This window comes from Lonchura striata, chromosome 6 (genome assembly GCF_050655825.1).
Source record: "Lonchura striata isolate lonStrDom1 chromosome 6, ASM5065582v1, whole genome shotgun sequence".
Lineage (NCBI taxonomy): Eukaryota > Metazoa > Chordata > Aves > Passeriformes > Estrildidae > Lonchura > Lonchura striata.
The window spans coordinates 17,376,902-17,394,243 of record NC_140708.1 but is presented as its reverse complement, the minus strand read 5'-3'; the positions used below and the strand labels follow the sequence as shown (position 1 = coordinate 17,394,243).

At 41.5% G+C, this 17,342-nt stretch overlaps 1 protein-coding gene across 24 annotated transcripts in view; it reads left to right on the top strand.

Moving 5' to 3' along the window:
- Positions 1 to 17,342, top strand: part of ZMIZ1 (zinc finger MIZ-type containing 1) — a 335,481-nt gene that overhangs the window by 176,199 nt on the left and 141,940 nt on the right. For all 24 annotated transcript variants that reach the window (XM_085583388.1, XM_085583392.1, XM_085583390.1 and 21 more), the window contains one exon: positions 1,029 to 1,138. In XM_085583388.1, the coding sequence (XP_085439514.1) occupies positions 1,079 to 1,138 (60 nt within the window). In that variant the 5' untranslated portion in view covers positions 1,029 to 1,078. The remainder of the gene's footprint in view (positions 1 to 1,028; positions 1,139 to 17,342) is intronic.

Below are 17,342 nucleotides of genomic sequence, written 5' to 3'. Positions count from 1 at the left end.
CGGATCTGTGGTCTGGGGTCTGTCTCGTTGTGAGAGCTGTGTAATGAAGGTTCCCACCACAGGGAACACTCTGCTCCTCAAGGGGGTTGAGTATGGACAGTGCTGGAATTGTTTAACTGAAGAGATGTTGAGTCGTGTACCAGAAGTGGTGAACGGCCAGCTTCTCTAACCAGACAAGTATCTGAAAAAAATTGCTCTCTTACGTGTGTGGAGGGAGTGGAAAACAGTTTTGTCATGAACAGTGCTCCAAATAACAAACCACTCAGTGCCACTGAAGAGGTTCTTGAGGGAGAGGTTTCTGTGCAAGACTGGGACCTTGCTTGTGCTACTATGAAGTTTGGCATAAATAGGGTATTTGGGTATATATATTTCTATGCCCACTCATTTTTCATGAACTCGAAACACTACTCTGAGCCCGAATTTTTATTTTCTTTTTTTAAGTTACAGACGGACCTAGAGTCTGCAGGCCGAGTTTTTCCAGAAGTAACAAGTAGTTTGTTCAGTTATAGATACCTGAATGAACACAGTTTTTCTAGAAGGAAGCTCTTTGCTCTGAAGATTAGGCCTATTCCATATATTTATTCTAGGTTGTGCATCTGGACATTTGTCATACTTAAAGTCTGGGCTGTGTTGTGGATCCCAGTCCTTCCTGCTCTGTCATCTTGGCCATTTCAAAGGCTCATCAAATAGATTTGCTAGGTGAAGGAGAGTCCAAAAGCAACCTGTTGCTTTTATTTTCAATCCAGAAATTCAGGACACACATTTTGTGCTATTTTTGGCCATGTAATACTCTGCTGTATCTGATTCATTTAATATTTATGGGAGGTATTTTCTGTTAGAGGAAGATTAGGAAGAATCCCCATGCCTGTGTCCTTGCAAATGCCCCACTGTCATTGTTATTTGGATTAGTATTATTTTATCTCACAGTGTGCTCAGGAGTTTCTTGCAAGCAGCTCTGTTCAATTGTTCAGGTGGTGGAAATGTATGGACCATATTCAGTGATGTTTATTGTCCTTTTTGTCTTGCAGATCGAGGGATTTTAATGGCTTTCAGGTAGAAGAAAGTGGAGACAATCAAAATGAATTCTATGGACAGGCACATACAGCAGACCAATGACCGGCTGCAGTGCATAAAACAGGTAAGCGGAAGGTGGGGGTCAATGCTGCTGACTGAGGGTTGGGTGTTGTGTGGCAGGTGTTGCATATCACAATTACCTGTTGCTTAATGAGTGTCCTTGCCCTTCAGAGGGAAGGAATGAGACACACTAATCCCATTGAAGAGAGTATCTGCCATGAGAGCTGGTGTATTAACCTCAAAAGCCAAACTTTCCCGTGCACCTTTCTAAGAACTCTTTAGCCTGGAGACTGAACAAATTGTCTCAGCTGGAAGCAGAGTGGTGCTCGTCCTGCCAGCTTGGCCCCGGAGGGTCACAGCGGGCGGCTGTCATTCTGAGCTCTGAGCACAGTAATCCACAATTCCAATGGGCCAGTTTTCATTTTAATCCAGTAGCTGACCTGAGACCTGCACTGTCTGGAGACTCAGAACTTGGATGGTTGGCACGTCTCCAAGTGCTCAGAGTGCTGCTTAATCAGTTTGCATGGAGATTGTAAAAAACTTCTGATTGCGAGGTAAAATTTTCAGAAGCATCTGTTTGTGAAGATGAAGGGCTCTTCATATGCCACTGCCTTTCAGTGAATTATGCCTCATTTCCCCACTGTAACTGTGTATAAAAGCTTGCAAATGCTTTTATAACCGAGTGAAATTAAGACAGCAAGGATGCAGAGACTTTTTTTCCTGCTTTACCCTCCTCAGTGAACTTTTCTCTCCAGGGTTGCAGGCAATGTGTATTCTTCCCTCAAGTGTGTTCTTATCCACATGCAACAATCCTAACAGAATTTTCATAGCCATGGTCCTTTTAGAGGAGGTTAGCAAGAGAATGGTTTTTCATGTTGGTTTTTCCTGTGTTTATCTCTAAATCAATGCATGCATGCAGCAAACAGGTGAATAAATGCAAGTTGCACACAGATATTTTCAAGATCCCATCTGGATTCAGGTGATGAGCTCCAAAGTTCATCTCTTCAAACTGGTTGCAATTTTATGAATTACATTGGAAAAACAGAAACTTGTTATTCCATGAAATAATGTTCCCAAATAATTTTTCACTCTTGTCTGGGCAGTTTTGTTTGTCAGATCGGGTCACAGCAGAGTTCTGCTGCTTTAGTTTTTTGTTTGTATTATCTAAGTTAAAAAACTGCCTGCCTACTTATGCCCTAGGACATATGCATATTGCTTCTTGAGGCAGCACAGTATTTCTCTGTTCATAGGTTTGTGTTGTAGACACAAGCACCCTAAATCAAAGGAGCTGATAAAAAAAGATAAGTGTGGGGCTGGTACTGGATGAGTACTCTGGATTTTTAAATTTATTTCTTTGATGACAACTTCCTCAATAGAAGCAGCCAAGGGGAAGTGCTGATCTGTCTGGTGAGCAGCAGTAGGACACAGGAAAATGCAATGATGCTGTGTCAGGGGAAGTTCAGCCTGGATGTTAGGATAAGGCTCTTTACTGAGAGGATGGTCAGTCACTGGAACAGGCTGCCTATGCAAGTGGTCACAACACCAATTCTGTCAGAGTTAAAGGAACATCCAGATGATGCTCTTAGTCACATGATTTAATTTTAGCTAGTCCTCTAAGGAGCAGGAAGTTGGACTTATTATTACTTGGAAGTCCCTTCCAACTTGATATATTCTTTGATTCTAGAAGAATGTGTTTATCTTCTCTTAGTTTTATCAGTCTCCATCATTACGTTATTATAGCTTTGCCTAGATATTAGTGGAAATTAATATTTTCTAGAATGTGTTGTAATGCAGGAATATGTGGGTTTTTGCAAGCCTGGCATGCTTTGGGTGATACAGACAAAGATTACAGCTCACACCTAAATCAGATGATTTTTCTCTCCGTATTTCCTTTATAAGAGAGGGTTTCAGAATGAAACAAACAAAGCTAGTTCGTAGGTCAAGGAGCAGAAATAGGAATCTTTTCCTGCAGAATTGCTGGTCGTGATCCATCCTTGCTCTGTGGTGTCTCTCTCTTTCATCACTCTGCAGTGAAAGTTAATGTATCTAATGGCCCTTCAGAGGCCTGAGGCAAATACGAATTTGAGGATTTCATCCCAGTTTCTTATGAACAGCTATCTGGTTCAGAAAAAACATGCCCTTGACTGGTACAAATTGGTATCCTTTTCGGCCATCCTAGCCCATAGGATGAAGAATGAAGGTTAAATTGCAGAACAATTTAACCTTCTAGCTGTAAGAACAGACCTTTACATCAAGTGGAGACAAATGGAAGATGCTGCTCAGCTCCTTTTTCTAGAGCTGTCAGTTTCTGTACATAATTTATATTATTTTAATTAGATAAGAGAATATCAAATTACACTTCTTAAAGTTTTAAAGAGATAATTTTGCCTATGTAATGGGTACTCTGTCAGTTAAACCACTAAGTTCATTTATACGTACTGCTGTTTTGCATATGCAGCTTGGATGGTTCTTCAGTGATGAAGGCTGGGGAAAGGGAGGAAGGTCAGGCTGCCCAGAATTTGTGTAGCACTCTTTGTTTTCTTTGATCTTGGAAGAAAGCTTGGGGTTTTTTGGTAGACCAGAAGCATGCTTGTGTCAGAGCTCAAAGGATGCCTGAAAGGAGATATCCTACTTGGGAATGCTTATGAATTCATGGTTCCCCCATTCTGTTTAAGGCCCAAATAAAAGAAGAGAGAAGAAAACCCTTGTTTTCAACTCATGATGTACTGTAGTTAACTAAGACAGTGGCTGAACACCAAAAATATATCTCAGAAAGCTTTTTTTTTTTTTTGTGCGAGTGGCACTACTTGTAGTTTTGTTGGAGAGTAATGACTGATTTTTTTTTAAAAAAAATTGTTTTGTTGACTAAAGTAGCATCAAACTGCTGTTTGCATTTTCATAGTTCCAAAATCTTGTGTGTTGTCTTTGCTGTAGTGGAGAAAGAGACAGAAACTAATTGCCTGTTTGAAAGACACTCAACTCTCTGTCACAGGGTCATAAATTTCCAGCTTGAGGACATTTACCTTGTTCTTTGAGACAAGTCATTAGCTGGCAAATAGTAAAAAGTGTAATTTCCATTCACCCATTGAGAGCTGGACCACACAGTGCTCTGTGCATGTTGAGTTTGGGAGCAAAGCACTACCTTGCATGGCCATATAAATGTATCTTCACCTACTCTGGGGATTAACTGCAGGGTCAGATAATAATGTGTCTGCCTTTTCTTCTGGTCTCGTCTGTTACCCTCTTTTCCCAGACTGTGAACAAACAGTGCCGCAGTTCTCCTGAGCACACATGTGCTTTTGGGGTGGTTAACACAGCAGTGGTGTGGAAGGTGTGCTGCAACAGAGGGAGGAAAACCATCCTTCCTTGGAGCTCAGCATCTGCAAGTTTTGTAACCCTGCTGGCAGCCAGACTGAGAGCTGTCTGCCCCTCACTCCAGCCCCTGAGAAATGCTATAAATGGTAATCCATGTGCCTCTTTAACTAGATCAGGTTTCAGCACAGGGTCAGGACAGGCTTCTTTCTTCCCAGCTCTGTGGCTTGTGAGACACCCACAATATCCTTGCTGACTTCTGTTCCAGGATCAAGGTTGTGTTTTACCTTCATCTTTTTTAGTGCTTTAAAGCTACAAACCCAAAACTTGTACATGATCAGCTAGTTGGGAAATGAAGTGTGTGTTAAGAAGTGTTTCAGAATAGATGAAAGGGCAAACTGAAGAGGTGGCTGTGTATTTATGCTTAAAAAAACCCCAGACTTCTGTGGAAGGCTGGAACAGCTTGTGTGGTCTCTTTGTAGCCGATTCCCTTAGTATTTGTAAGTGTGTGTGCTTTAAAATCAAACATAGCTTTTTTGATGTACAGTGGAAAAAGCCAAAGTAACAGGCTTTCCTTAGCACATGCAATTAGTTTGTCATGACACAGGAGACTCTTCAGGGTACACTGGAGGAAGCTGGATGTTCAGGGCATAGGTTTTTTTCTTTAAGTCTTTTTCCATACAGACAAAACCACAAAATTACTTTTGTGCAGAGCAAGGGTCTGATGGCCCCTGAGAATTCCCTGCCATATTTGAGGCTGCAGTAATAATCTGTTTATCTGCTGAGGGCTCATGGCTCAGGTGGCTCTGGCACAATGTCCATGGAGCTGTGGGGCAGCAGGAGCAGGTTCAGGCGGGCGCAGAGCTGAATTTGAGAGCTTCCTTGCTGCCTGCTGCCCAGGCACAGCCTTCTGAAGGAGCCAGCTTGGCTCCTGCTGCATAGAAAATCCCAGTAAAAAATTGACTGGGTTTCTTAAAGCATTCTTCATAGGAGTCCAGAGGTGTGAGTTTAACCAGATGCTGCCCATTCCTTTTGTTAAGTGATAGTAGCAAATGCCAGGGAAAATCAGTGCGTTGGGTAACATCTCTCTACTCGTACTGTAATGGGTCTTCTTCAAAAACTTGGAGCTGTTCTAGGGACTTCTACCCTTTATGTCTCTGTTTGCTGTCAGTCAGTTTTGTGAGGTTTCTGTGTGTTTCTTCTGAAATTCTTGCAAAGAAGTAGATGAAAAGAAAAACCTTTCTAAATTGAAATTACAAGGAAGCCTCCCCTTTCAGAAAGGGTGTGTGATATCTTCCTGCTAGGCTGAGTACAGTTGTTAGGCTCTGTACCAAAGCTGTGTTGAAATGTTAGTAGCAGGTTAAGGAGAAGTGTGAAAAGGTTCTCTGGTGTCAAAAGTATTAGATCATGGTGGGAACAGAGCAGGTTGGTTCTGCTGCTTGTGTCATGCTACATCAGGGCACACTGAGCAGTATCATCAAATGGTGCTGATACACGTCACACAGCTGATTTCCAGAAACTGATTAGCATTTCTCCCCTCTTTCCTTCCAGAAGGCTTGCTGAATTGCTGCCTTGCAATGCTTTTTAGTGACTACCCAGCAATTCAGAGAGATAGGCTGAAAGTTGTAATTGCTGTGTGTTTGTGTTGATATTTTCTTGCTCAAAAAACAAGCAAGCCCATTTCTTTCATCACTCAGCAGCTAGGTTTTTGGTAGCTTACAATTCAGAGGAAAATAGAATTCTTTGTATATTTACATAACTCTTTTTAAGCGCTGAAGTGTTTGAACTAATTCTTCTGCTCTTCAGTGTTATTGTTGCAGACTCATGTAAATGCTAAGCAGTCCTAAACATGTCATTTTTAGTATACTTTGGACTGGTTGCCATGGGCTGGTATGAAATTACAGCTGAAAATATTTTAATAAAAGAAAAATGCTTCCCATTTTTTTCATTTGCATGTGCTTACAAAACTGCCCACAGTACTTTCATAAAAATTTCATTCTTGAAGAACTTGGAAAATTAGAAGTATTCTTATGAAGAGTGTATTTATTTAAAATATACTTTTTTGATATTCTATATAAACATTACAGAGTTTTAGTAGCCAAATGTGTAATAACAGGGCTAAAGGGTAAAAATACCTTATCCTTAAAAAGACATTTGATGGGGCTCAAGTGTTGCAGTTTCTTGGTTGAATGGTCCATCGATGTTGTGTTAGTAGCTACATTTCTTTTGTATCTTTTTTATTCTGAGGCCTATAGCCACAAGTTCTTTGTCTGCTTTTGTGCTCAGTCTGTTGGAATATTCCTCTGCTAGACTAAAGTATGTTTAGGGAAAACAGACAGCAGACCAGCTTTCCTGGCTCCTCTAGTCCATTTAGAGACTTGTCAGTCAACATTCCTGCTCATTAGATCCTGCATCCTGGTAGGGAAGCTGCAAGGGAAGGAGCAAAGAGGCAATTTGCTGGAAGCAGTATTGGCAGGGAGGGGGAAGAGAGCACCTTCTTGTTGTTTGCAGTATTTGGCTGGTTTTTTTATCTGACAGGATTCCAGTGGGTGGAATATAACCCATCATATTGTGAGGTGGATTGGTAAAGCTGTGGCAGCTTCACTTTGCTCATTCCCAGTTCTGCTGCTTTACTGTAGCACCTGTCCTTGAGGGTTGGGGTGTTATTACTCTTAATATTAGTTGTGTTAGTATCCTTAGTATTTTCATTTCAAAATGGAAAGTGCACATTTTAAACTCAGGTAGAAAACCTCCAGTACCCATAGCATTTAGTATAATTTTATTCTTTCCTGTGCAGCAAATTCATCTGGCCTGTTGTTTAAAATTGTCTTCTGATAAATAAGGATGAATATTTGAAAATTCTAGAAATCTGTAATTTAGTCCATGATGTCACCTTGGTGTCAGATGAGCATATCCTTTTTGTCAGCAGCTGGGTCAAGCTCCTCAGTGAAAGAGTGACACAGCTGGTGACATGTCTGACTTCTGTCCTGCCATTTCTGAATCTTCCTTCTTACATGTGCACTTGCTACTCAAGTTGCTGCTATTGTGTGCAACAGCAAATCCATAGAGGTATGGCTTAGAGTTTACACATAAGTTTTTTACTATTTGTAAAAGCAGGTGTTTTCAAATGAATTATAGTGACAAAGTAGTGTTAATGCCAAGAGCCTTCAGCTGTGCAGATCTCTGCCATCATCTCCTGAAGGAAAAGTCTAATCTCTGGTGGTGTTCACTCCTCCTTGCCCCTGTGCAGTAACACATTTTACATGGGCAGGTCACACAGCAAGTGCTGTGGGCAGTTTTGTAATTGAGGAACTGTCTGGGGAAGCATTTTTCCTTTTGATTTGCAAATATCTCAGTAATGCCTTGTTGGCTGGTAGGACCTGTGAGGATAGGTCATGTGAATTTTACATCTTCCACAGTTTGGGTAGTCATCATTTTAAGTAGTCACCTTGAGATTTTATCTCTGCATAGATTAAGAGATTAAAATAATAAAGATTAAATCAGTTGATTAAAAGTGCTATAAAAAGCTTAATAAGTAAGTAAATTACTCAAATGAGTCAAAAAAATTAATTGCAAAACAATGTCCAACAAATGTGCTGCTGTTCAACAGGATATACTGAAGACTAGTAGTTAGTTTTCAAAATCAGTGAATTTATTCTTCTGAAATTTAGAAAATTAAAAAATGTATCTATTTTAATTAAATTTTTGAAGTTGGTTCAGATATATCAGAGGAGTTGGTGCATTTTCCCCCTTGCCATCAACTCGCTTTATACTTTCAGGTGGCATTAGTTCTTTTTAAAGAATGCACTATTGACAATAATTTTCCAGTAAAAGGATGATGTAGTATTTAATGTCTTTAAAACACCTTAATAATAAAGTAAGAACTGCATGAAAGAAAACCATGATCCAAACTTTTCATAATGATAAATATGTGAAATTATGAAATGGTTCACAACACAGAAGTATTTATGTAGACACCCCACTTTGCTCGAGTCCTTCGCTTAATCTTCTACTAAAACACATTATGAAAGTAGATTTTTTTTTTAATCAAGAAAGCAGGTAAGCAAGTCTAAAACAAATAAACCCATTTTTATCAATAAAATCCATTACCAATTTATGTAAACATTACTGTAATAATGAAACATTATTCTAATAGTGCAGTGGTATTCTAACAGAAAGAGTATGGCCACTGCTTTGAGAAAATTAACTCCTTGATACGTTGAGATATTTAGGACTGAAACTACTGACTGAAAATCATGAGGGCATTTGAGAAGAAATGCCCTGTAACATTGCAATGCCTGTTGGAGTGGAAAGGCTGAAGAAGCCTCAGCATTTTTGCTATAGTCACATAGAGAGACATCTCATGCTAGCATGGTGTAATAGGGAGATACTAATGGAAAATGGGTTGTTTCACTTGCCAAGAAACCAAGTGAACTGGTTAGGCAACTGATTTCATAATTCTGTTGAGCTGTTAATTACAAATTTAAAGAGAGGCTGGAGCCTTGCATGACTGAGCATGGCCTTAGAGAAAGAGCAAATAGTTGTACCTTTGTCTTTTGACTTTCATCCCATAAAATCAGTTTGTGAGTGCTCAAGGAAAAATACTTCTGACCCCTCTGATTACATGGACTGTTTGTAAAGCCTCCTGTTCTGTTTCCACTGCTCTCAGCTGGTATCAGAGCAGTGCAGGTGCTGATGGTAGGGAAGGTACAAAGACTGCATCAACAATCAAGAGATGAACATAAAGACATACTGCCATTACTCTGCCCCATTTCCATCTTCAGATCTGATCACAGCCTCTCAAGTCACAGTTTCCTCCTGAGCAGGGGAGGGTGGGGTAGAACAGTAGGTTGTGACTAAAGAAGTTTAATTTGCTGAATGTTCTCTTACTTAACATAAAGGTTTATCAGAGTATATAATAAATATGGCTTCTGTGTATAGTTCTTGAGGATCAGATGTTAAATCCATTTCTTACACTTTAGCGAAACTAATGGACAAGCCAAGGTTGCCTTATCTTACCTTTGCTTCAGCACATGCATATAGGTGTGCAGTCATCCTCACAAAACTCATGTTATAGGAGATCCAGGCAGCAGAACAAGGCTGCTCAATTACCAGGCATTCACCTTTTCTGCAATCAGTACTGAATTATACACACACTTTATACTAAAAGTGTATAAGAGAAGCATCAAGAAAAATCTGCATTAATACAGATTTGGTCCCTTACAGTTCATAACAGAACAGCTTGGAGTTTTTTCAGTTCAGTGATGCTCAAATTTTTTATTTTTCTTTTTCTCATTTGTTTAGCATGCAATTTTGTACAGTATTTTTTTGATGTTAAAATCCAGTACAGAGGGTGCTGGTCATTGCTCAGTATTTGTTTTCTTTTGAAAAAGAAGCTGCAGTGGCCAAAGGGGGCAAAGGTGACTCTGTTTGCTCTATTTTTCATAAGTAGGAATGGCTAACATGGTCTTAATCTCTCTCTTAGTATATCTAGTGCCTCTCAAAATGTGAGTCTAATAAAATATTTAAAAAGCCTCCGATGGAATGAGCCATGCAAGTGCAAGATAATTCTATTAAATAGGGATCTCTCAATCTCACAAACACGAAACTGGGAGGGGAGATTATCTGAATGCAAAGTGCACAGCTTGAGCCTTTTAATTTTTTGCTAAATAAAACAATCTTTGATATTGAAAGGGACTGTAGAAAATTGATCTATACTCATATCCAGATAAACAAAAATCACACTCTAAAAAGACAGTGAAGAGCTCAATACTCCCCTCTGTCCTAATGAAAAAGGCCATTTGTTTTGAATATTGATTACAGATGAGTTTTTAATATGCAAGTATAACTGCTTGTGGATAGGGCAAGGTGTCCATAATCACTGTTGACAGTAAATGAAATAAAGATGAAGAAACCACCTATTTCAGGTCATTCAGGTCATTTCATTTTTTATGTTTAAAGTGTGTTCTTGGGTAGTGTTATCCTGTATTTCCATACCTGAGTTTTCTGGCAGCCAGAGGTGGATGGGGATCTGGAGTAGAGGCCTTTGCATAGGAGGGAAGACAGGCTCGTGGTTGGGCTCACTTACAGAGCTTGCTCAGGGTTTGGAGTAATAAAGGGTCTAGCAATGTACTACAGCAAATGGCTCTGGCTGATTTGCAGGTCTTATGGCACTGAGTGAGCCATCAAATTCAGGTCTGGCAGCAGTGTACCTGTGCACTGAGTAGCAGAGACCAGCTTTGTATCCCTGTGGTCATGCTCTGTCAAGGGTGTCTGACCAGGAATCCTATTTACAGTCCTAAGAGAGGTGATTCGTGTTCCTTTGGGAGCTGGATGCCCTTTGCCCCACACGCAGCACAGCAATTCTGCTCCCAGTTGTTGAAGTTGAAGGGCATGTGATCTCTGTCAGTTCTCTCTGCCCTTTCTCTGTCCAGCTCCCATTCTTCTCTACTCCCCTATTTGCCTTCCTTCAGCACATAAGTGCATTTTCATTACACATGACTGCAGACATGTCTGGATGAGCATTAAGGTGGACAAAAAATAGTCTGAATTGTGTGGCAGGGTCTGCCAAAGCACCTGGCCACCAAATCCCATCTCAAGGGTCAGAGTTGAGATACACCATACTCTTTTCTAACACCAGAGTTAGAAAAGTACTGTAGGCATGGAGTCAGCTCCATCACAAGTGAAGTGGATCAGCTCCTTCACCACATGTTACCAATTAGTTTAGCTCCAAAAGAATTATGGTTTCTGCATTTATAATTTTGAATATACTTACTTTTATAATATAAATTTTGATAGCTGCTCTTCCATTTTTTGTTATTAAATTCATAGAACTACAACCATATGAGAATTTTAATTTCCATTGCTATCAAAAAAGGCTTGAAAACCTGAATGCTTGCAGCTGAAAATAGCAGGCAGGTCACATGAACCTCACAGTTGTACACAGGCATTTTAGATGTATACAAAATTTATGTCATGCAGAGAGTCTGGCCTCATTGTTTAGAAGAGATAAGCTTTGTACTGGGTTTTACATACATTAAAATCTGGACCTGTTGGAAAGTTTTGAGAGCATACAGATGAACCTGTTATCTAAACTTGGCTGAAGTCTCAGGATTACCTCAAGAGTAAATATGTACAGTATCAGAACACTAAAAATCCATGTTTCCTTTTGGCACCTTTCTGTGTATGCATTAAGGTGTATGTAGAATAATGAGGAATATTAATAAAAAATATTCATCTGTCTTGAAATAATTGTAAGTAGCGTTTTTTTTTTTTCAAGGAGGGTGTTGTGAGGCAGGAGTATTTATGCTGTGAACTTAACTGTGTCATCCTCTTACATTGATGACACAGCTCCACCTTTGGGAGAAGTTTCATGATGCGTTTAATTCAAAGGTGCTGCTGAGAGCAGAGTCCTGGTACCTTCCCAGCCCTACCTTTTGTTTGCTGACACTTTATTTGAGTCAGGTCTAGTGATTGTGTGGCCACATAAGGGATCTCACTGTGAGTGATGACTGAAAGTCTGCATTTGGGAGGTTAGCTCACAGTTAGATCACAGCAAGCGTGGTCTGAGGCACTGAAAGGGCTGGAAGTACATGTTTAGGCAAGGAAGCTCACAGGGACAACCTACCATAAGACTAAGCATTAGCAACAAAATGTGTCCTGGGATTTAGGTCAGCCTCAGACTGGTGTTGGTATGCACAACAATGTGCTGTAACACGTGCCCATTCCCATGGGCTCCTGAAGGGTCTCCCCTGCAGTGGCTCCCAGTGCCGCTGCCTCCCCTGCAGTGGCTCACAGAGCTGCTGTCTCCCCTGCAGTGGCTCACAGTGCTGCTGTCTCCCCTGCAGTGGCTCACAGTGCCGCTGCCTCCCCTGCAGTGGCTCACAGAGCTGCTGTCTCCCCTGCAGTGGCTCACAGAGCTGCTGTCTCCCCTGCAGTGGCTCACAGTGCTGCTGTCTCCCCTGCAGTGGCTCACAGTGCCGCTGTCTCCCCTGCAGTGGCTCACAGTGCTGCTGTCTCCCCTGCAGTGGCTCACAGAGCCGCTGTCTCCCCTGCAGTGGCTCACAGTAGTGCTGTCTCCCCTGCAATGGCTCACAGAGCCGCTGTCTCCCCTGCAGTGGCTCACAGTAGTGCTGTCTCCCCTGCAGTGGCTCACAGAGCCGCTGTCTCCCCTGCAGTGGCTCACAGTAGTGCTGTCTCCCCTGCAATGGCTCACAGAGCCGCTGTCTCCCCTGCAGTGGCTCACAGTAGTGCTGTCTCCCCTGCAGTGGCTCACAGTGCTGCTGTCTCCCCTGCAGTGGCTCACAGAGCCGCTGTCTCCCCTGTAGTGGCTCACAGTAGTGCTGTCTCCCCTGCAGTGGCTCACAGAGCCGCTGTCTCCCCTGCAGTGGCTCACAGAGCCGCTGTCTCCCCTGCAGTGGCTCACAGTAGTGCTGTCTCCCCTGCAGTGGCTCACAGAGCTGCTGTCTCCCCTGCAGTGGCTCACAGTAGTGCTGTCTCCCCTGCAGCGGCTCACAGAGCTGCTGTCTCCCCTGCAGCGGCTCACAGTAGTGCTGTCTCCCCTGAAATGGCTCACAGTGCTGCTGTCTCCCCTGCAGTGGCTCACAGTAGTGCTGTCTCCCCTGCAGTGGCTCACAGTGCCGCTGTCTCCCCTGCAGTGGCTCACAGTGCTGCTGTCTCCCCTGCAGTGGCTCACAGTGCTGCTGTCTCCCCTGCAGTGGCTCACAGAGCTGCTGTCTCCCCTGCTGGTGCTGAGGTTCAGGGACCTGCCCTGCCTGCCATCCTGGAGGGCCAGTGCAGCTCAAATTGTTAGTGTAGAGTGGGGCTAATTTGCCATGCAGGCAGGCATGTGTCCTCTGGTGCTGTTGGGGGGAGCAGGCAGGAGAAGGTAGAGGGAGACAGGAGCCTTCTAGGGCTGGCAGCCCCCAGTGCCTGCGGAACAGCAGCCCAGACATTGTCCTGCAGGAGAGCAGCTGCCTCCTGGATTCACTCTCCCCAGCTGGTGGACCAGAACGTTTGCCATGCAGCCTTGCCACACGGTGTGCAGGAAGGGGTTAATTTCAGAGCAAAGAAAAGATTACCTACATCTCTCTGTTTTCTTTTTCTGTGCACTGAAAAGCTCTCTGTGTTGCCAGTGTTTTGTGTCGCTGATGTAAAATTCCCAGACTCGTTGATTAGTGAAGCTAGACAGTAGACAGGGTCCAAGAAGTGGCTAACCATGTGAGAAATTCAGTGACTGTAGGCTACTGTTAATTAACCTAGAATCTACAACATGGCATAATGTCTGTGTGATAAGTTATATTATCTTCAGCAGTTCAATTAAATCAAGGAGTGAGACACAGAGCAGACGTAACTCGGCAAAACAAACAGACAACTTGAGTCAGCCTTCATAATTTGCTGCGACATCACGTAAATAAATGCAATCACTTGTTTAGCATAGTTAAGCAGTTTGCTGCTCAAAAACTTATTTGCGTGACATCTCATTTTGAATAGGTTAAGTTGCAGCAAATCAGGTCTCTGCCTTCAGTCTGATGTATTCCACAGAAAAGAGGAAAAAAGCCTCCACTGGAGATGTAATTTGTAAATTGAAATTCATCATTTGTTTTCTATAGCAGCAAACAGGAACATATGGATTTCATGTTTAAATTATTCACTTTCCATACCATTATCACGTTATCATTTTTTGATGTGAGATAATATTAAACCTCTGTAATTGTTCTTAATTTTGACTGATGTTCTTGCATTGCTTACTAGACAGTTCTGTCTGAGGTACACAAGTGTACAAAAGGCTTGCAGACTTCTGTATTTAGGGAAGTTAAGGCCATCGTCATTGCCTTGTTTCAGTGTGGGTAATTTGTTCCAGTCTCCAAAACCATATTGAATCTTGGGTTGCAGGAAGTGGTTTTCACCCACTTTGGTGTTGGTGAGATGACTGAGAGTACTCAATTGTGCTTTAGTATCCTTTTAAAGAATAAGATCTTTATTATATACAACTTTTTAACTCATAAGGACCTAAATTCACATGTGGAATTAAGCTTCTATTTTTGTGCCCATTGCAGAGTTTTTATTGTATATCAGGACTTCCTTATCACTGTTTGATTGGAAGGAAGTAACAATTTCAAGGGATGGCTGTATTTTGAAATGTTGGGACCAAAAATTGCCCTATGTCATCTGTTGTATGTAACTCTAAATGTGATCGTTGTTGCCCTTGCTCCAGGAGACGACAGAACAGTAAACCATGGAGTGGGCACACAGACATTTGCAGTGGAACCTGGTGAATTTCAGTCCTACTGTATCTGCATCCTCTGCCTGTATGTCCACACAAATTTACAAAGATGGGCTGTTCTTAGATAAATAGATGTTTAAGCCAGAGGTGGTCACGAGCAGCAATTGATGTTCCCATCTTCCCTGGAATCCGGCTCAAATGTTAGGAGTCCTCAGAAAAAGAGCTTTGCTGGTACAGTTCACTCTTCTTGGAGATAGTAAAATGGATAGCAAAGTCTTTTGCTGTGCTCTCTATTCCCCTACACCAGACTGTTGAGTAGCTACAAAGAACAAGCAATTCCTTCCAAGATCAAATACAGCTCTGAGACTCAGCCTCTCTCTTCAGAGCATCACCTGGTGATCCCTGCAATAATGATATGCTCACATGCATCAAGTATTTCTATGATTTTTGTTCCATTCAGGCTAATGGAATAATATTACATTTGAGGTGTTAAAAATGATTAGACTGAAAATCTTCTAAATTTTTTCAATTGCAGAAATTGTCATGTTTTGCTAATAGTCTTCTGAAAAGCAAATGATACTGAAAGCAATCTGGTAAATAACTGCTTAATTCAGTTCATTGGCTTTGTTCATTTTTGCTTCAGATTTTATTCGTATGAATCCTGTCCACTTGCTAAAAACATCATTGCTTGCAGGCATGATGCTGTTAGGTGGCCCTTCACTAGCAGCTTTGAAGATGCACCAACATGTGTTGTAACCAGATCTGATTCATTGTCACTTTTTTCTAAACCAGCTACTAATGAGGTGGATTTTTTTCCCCTTGTTTACAAGAAGCACAGTTTCAGACGAGACTCTTCAGACACATGCCTTCTTTCGTCAAAATGCTGCCAATAATTTCAGTTGAAGAGGATAGAGCTATGCATGTAAAATGCTTCACAACAAAGCTGATGGATGGATCTGGCATAAGCTTTGTTTTGTACTTCTGATCTTGGATTGAGAACTGAGAATATCTCTTTATTTCCTGCTTGATGAACATGGTAGATGTAATATTCTTCTCAGGCAGGCTTTTTGTTGTGAGAATGTGAGTGACATTGGGGCTTCTTGCTCCACACACAGTGTTTAAGTTGTCAAAAAATAAAAATCACTGTAGGCATTTGGAGTGTTTCCTTATGTAACTGAGGGAAGGAATTGTACCTGCCTTCATGCTTTGGTTCATGCTGGATCTTCTGTTTGTTTTCCACAAAAATAGCCTTGGCCTTTGAATGCGAAAAACTGGAGGAGAACCTGAATTTAAAATTTTTAGAAAGTCAGAAAGCTGTGAGAAATATGTCCCAGACAGAACTGTGTGTGACATTACAAGAAGTGTCCTCCTGGGACCAGGTTTTATTCTCATCCCATAAACTACTCAAATCCACTCCACAGAGGCAGGACCCACTGGTATTCTGACTTTTCCTGTGTTTTGTTTGGGGCTTTTTAGTCTATGATGGAACTAATATAATTGCTTACCTTGCTTAGTGATTTTCTAAACAAGTTTCAGTTAGGCAGTTGCATTTAAGAAGTCAGGATTTCAGTGTTCCCTGTGTATTTAAGTGGGTTCTGATAGTGTCCCTCAGGAGTCAGTACTGATGTAGTGAAATACCACGCTGGAGGGTTACAGAACAAACAGTTAAAACCAAGTCATTGAGATCACCCCTGCTTTGGCACAGGCAAGTAGAAGGAGCCTTTTCTTCCATAGCAAAGTGCAAGTTTAATACATGTTGAAACTTTCATCTAGGGAAAAAAAAAGTATGACTTTTCAGTGATGTTACGGTAAGTAGAAATTACCCTTGTGTGGTGCTAAATTGAAAATTAAGCATTTGGATAAGGGTGTGCCGTGTTTTTTATCTGTTAGCCTTTGTCTATTAAAATTGTTCTCATTCAGGTATAGTGTGTGCTTCTCAATGGGGAAATTTAATTGTAAGCTTTAGTAGAAGATGTCTGTAGCTGGCAAGCAGCAACACTGATGAGAATAAATATTATGTAGTTCTTACTTAGGGCTATTGATTAGGGGATCTCAATTCATTTCCTTTCCCACAAGGAGGGAAGAGTTACTAAATTGTTTCACATACAGAATTACAGAAATAGGTTTCAGTGAATTTTTCCCTGTGTTGTTTCTGTGGTTTTGGTTTGGGTTATTTTTTCCTCCTGAGAGATGTGTGACCTAAGTCCTATCAGTACAGTAGGCATTCAGTATGGTGCAATTTGTTCACCAGCTCATGTGCCTCTCTTGCCTTCTGGAAATAGTGTATTTGATATTAGCAGAGCTTACACGTGCTGTTGTAGAGGGGTTTGAAGCAACTTCTGTTTCCTCTGCAGATCAAAGCAGCCTGTGGAAGGAGCAGTATTCACCGAGAGATTTGGTGTCAGGCAGTCACTTCTCTGGCAGTTTAAGTGAGAGTTCAAAAAAGATTCCTTTTCCCTTTTACTTGGAAGATTCATAACCCAAACTGCTGGCTCTGTTCATGGGATTTTTTTACACAAAGCCTTACAATATGGCTTCTTACATATACTTACTTGGATTCTTGCCTTTAATTTGTATACACATTTGTTTGACTCCTCCACCAATAATTACACGATCAGTCAGAGTTGTAATTCTGAAATGCAGCCTAGGTAAAACTCCCACTGGTTGGTAGTGTGAGCTGTACCCCTGTTGGTAGAGCAGAGGTAGAAACCCACTTTGTGCAATGCCTGTC